Source organism: Coffea arabica, chromosome 8e, assembly GCF_036785885.1.
Source record: "Coffea arabica cultivar ET-39 chromosome 8e, Coffea Arabica ET-39 HiFi, whole genome shotgun sequence".
NCBI classification, from domain to species: Eukaryota; Viridiplantae; Streptophyta; class Magnoliopsida; order Gentianales; family Rubiaceae; genus Coffea; species Coffea arabica.
Genome location: NC_092324.1, coordinates 48,148,609 through 48,151,532, shown reverse-complemented (window position 1 = coordinate 48,151,532; position 2,924 = coordinate 48,148,609). Strand labels below are relative to the sequence as shown.

At 35.5% G+C, this 2,924-nt stretch overlaps 1 protein-coding gene across 1 annotated transcript; it reads right to left on the bottom strand.

Moving 5' to 3' along the window:
• Positions 1-233: 233 nt before the first annotated feature.
• Positions 234-2,339, bottom strand: LOC140012520 (expansin-like B1). Its single transcript, XM_072060638.1, has 4 exons — positions 2,128-2,339; positions 1,659-1,765; positions 933-1,241; positions 234-619 (listed from the first exon to the last, which is right to left on the bottom strand). Exons 1-4 carry the CDS (start codon positions 2,264-2,266, stop codon positions 422-424), a joined length of 753 nt encoding a protein of 250 aa, XP_071916739.1. The 5' UTR covers positions 2,267-2,339; the 3' UTR covers positions 234-421.
• Positions 2,340-2,924: the final 585 nt, after the last annotated feature.

The window sequence follows — 2,924 nt, the reverse complement described above, 5'->3', positions numbered from 1 at the left end:
AAAAAATCCTGACTCAGTTTTTACATAATCAGGAGCATTTGAGAACAAGGTCATAGTACAGTAAAATAAAACACACTTAGTTATTTATAGAATCACTTCACAGATTAGATTTTATTTATGATATCCATGGATACTAACAAAGACGTACAGCTGGGGAGATTTATACATGCCCTAAAAGAACCATATATGTGAGGGGCATGGTCTCTGAAACAGCGTTTCAAAACAGTACACAGTGAAAACATCCTGCAGCAATACCATATATGTATGAGGGTTATGGTCTCCGAAACAGCAGTACAAAACAGTACACAAGTGAAAACATCCAACAGCAATACTACGTACTACTCCAAAAGCAGCTCATAAGTTGTGGCTGCAGAGACGGATCATACGTACGATAATCCTGAGTTTCTGAGAGATTAAACTATCATGCTGGAATCTCAATCTCATACGCGTGTCCAGCTTTCCAGTCACTAGGGATCACTTCGTTCAATTGCACCCAAGACTCGGGATCTCCATAGTCCACAGATTTGTACCTCAAGGTTATTACACCCAATGGAGCTTCTGTTATATCAAATACTGTTCCATAAGCCCTCCGCATTGGCCTCCATTCACCGCGATCCGCCTGCATCAAACTCAGCAAAATCAATCACAAGTCGTTTTCTTAATTAATCCAAACAAGCATCCCCGCATGCATGCTCTATATATGCTTGACAAATTTTATTGTTTCAAAGCGTTCAATGCATTGTGTGGGCTAATTTCTCTTGCAGTGTGAGTATAAAGTTTTTTTTTTTTTTTTATCACTCTAGCCGTATTGGATATATGACATACATCCAAGCTTGTTAATGTAAAAAAAAAAAATAATAAATAAAATTTTAATGTATGAAAGATTAATTTCTTGATGAATTTGCTTGCTGTTCAAATACTCGAATATTTACCTGGAATATTTCGATAGCAATAATGTCGAAAGTACCAGGTTGGTACAATGGTACAATGGCCAAATATGCGGGGTACCTGCTCTGTGGCAGGACTAGGAATATAAACCTTCGATAATACAGACAAGGAACTCTCTTGAATTCTACACCAACTACACCGTAGGCAAAAAGATGTTGAGCCTTGTAAGGACGAGCCAAACTTTCGAAGGCAGCTTGACTGAGGATGAAATCTGTCTTGTCTCCTTCACCATAGTCAGTCACTACTACCCTGGTTCCCTCTTCACTACAGTCTTCTGGAATGGTGCATCTTACCTGAAATTCTCAACGAACATATATAAATATATATATATATATATATATACTCTCGTTAATGACCTTAATCAACAGGAAGGAAAATTAAGGGAAGTTTGAATTGCATCGTCATTATTGAGGCATGGATCAGTTTACATATATCTACTTGGTTTGCCAATTCAAATCAATAAATGAAAAAAGAAATTAATTTAAAAAAGGCCACATCACTTTCATGCACTCGTGAAATTAATTGCAATAATTGAACACATCAAATTGTATAATTAGATGTTGCTTTTTTAAGAGCAATGCATTTTTATTTGATTTCTAATCTAATTGGGTGAATTGCTTATTTATATAGGTGCTTGTTCTCCACACTTGATGGCTTATTATTGCCTTCAAACGTTAATGATGATACAAAAATGGCTAGGAAGACTTTACCCGATAGCATGCACCACATCCAGAGCCACCCCTATAAAGCCTGGACACTCCAGTAACCCGACCATCGTTGACAAATCTCCCATATTCACCGAACCCACAAGCTCCAGCTGATTAAATTAGTCCAATTTAAACAATTAAATTTCAAATTGATGAACCATAAATTCTGATTTTGCTAGGGGAAAAAAATCCTTCACAAGAGTGTTCAATATATATATAAACAGGTTTTGAACGCAGGACACAAGTAGCAATTTTGTAGTAACAAACATTCATGGCTTTTTTTTTTTTAAAGGATGATTATTCAGAACTAGAGGGAAAACGGAGATAATGATGAATTAAGTAACTCTAACTGGTTTAGCTACATTAGATAGTATACACCATTTATCTATGATAAGCATGAGCAGAAAATATTTGTGATATAGCCTAGAGGGGCTGGCAAATCACAAATGAATAAAATTAAAGAAACACGTACTTGGTGTCCCTAAGAAATCAGGGCGGCCATAATAGGTTGCTCTAGAGTAGTCTCCACCGTAGCATAGTGCTGCGGGTAAGAGCACTGTGATGCAAAGAAATGCTGCGTAGTAATAATTCATACTACTTCTAAAGCCCATAAATTAAAAAGTATCTATCTACTATAACAAATTGAACTCAGTAAGTATGGAATAGTAGAACTGATAGAGATGAGGAATGGGAAGCTTAGAAACGAGGAGTCCATATTTATAGACTTAGTTTTTTTTTTTTTTTTTGGTTAGGTAAAAAGTTTCAAATTTGGAACCTCTTAATTACAATCTTTACCTCCATAACACCCAACTCATCCCCTCCCCTTCTTAGGGTCGTGTGTTCGATTAAAATGAAGTTTGAAAACTGAAATCTAAAGTCTATTCTATTAAGTTACGAAATTGTTAACTACTAAATCTAATACATTTGAGTATATATCACATTAAATAATAAGTGAATAACTGATGACTTCACAAGCTGGAAGAGAAATATGGATTTTGAGTCAAGTTTGCATTTGGCACAACTAACTTCACAAATAACTTAACTGAGCATCAATTCTTATACTTAAAACAATAACAAGGTGCAGACTAGCATGCAGTGTTTGGAAAAGTTCTAGTCTTCGAATCTTTTTCCTGCCTTGTGAAATCCCTGTCGAAGTTCTTTCGGATATATTTGACCCCCGATTAAAAGAAACAACATCATTAGTTTCTTCTATCCATTTTCCTTTTTACTGTAAAATCAGGAATTATAGAATTCTTTGCTTGCAGCAGT

What these genes read in the sequence shown, in the direction of transcription:
- LOC140012520 (XM_072060638.1), bottom strand. Translation starts at nt 2,266, where the DNA reads ATGGGCTTTAGAAGTAGTATGAATTATTACTACGCAGCATTTCTTTGC. An exon ending in TGATTTCTTAGGGACACCAA is followed by an intron (nt 1,766 to 2,127) that starts GTACGTGTTTCT and finishes TAATTTAATCAG; the next exon opens with CTGGAGCTTGTGGGTTCGGT. An exon ending in GATGTGGTGCATGCTATCGG is followed by an intron (nt 1,242 to 1,658) that starts GTAAAGTCTTCC and finishes TGAGAATTTCAG; the next exon opens with GTAAGATGCACCATTCCAGA.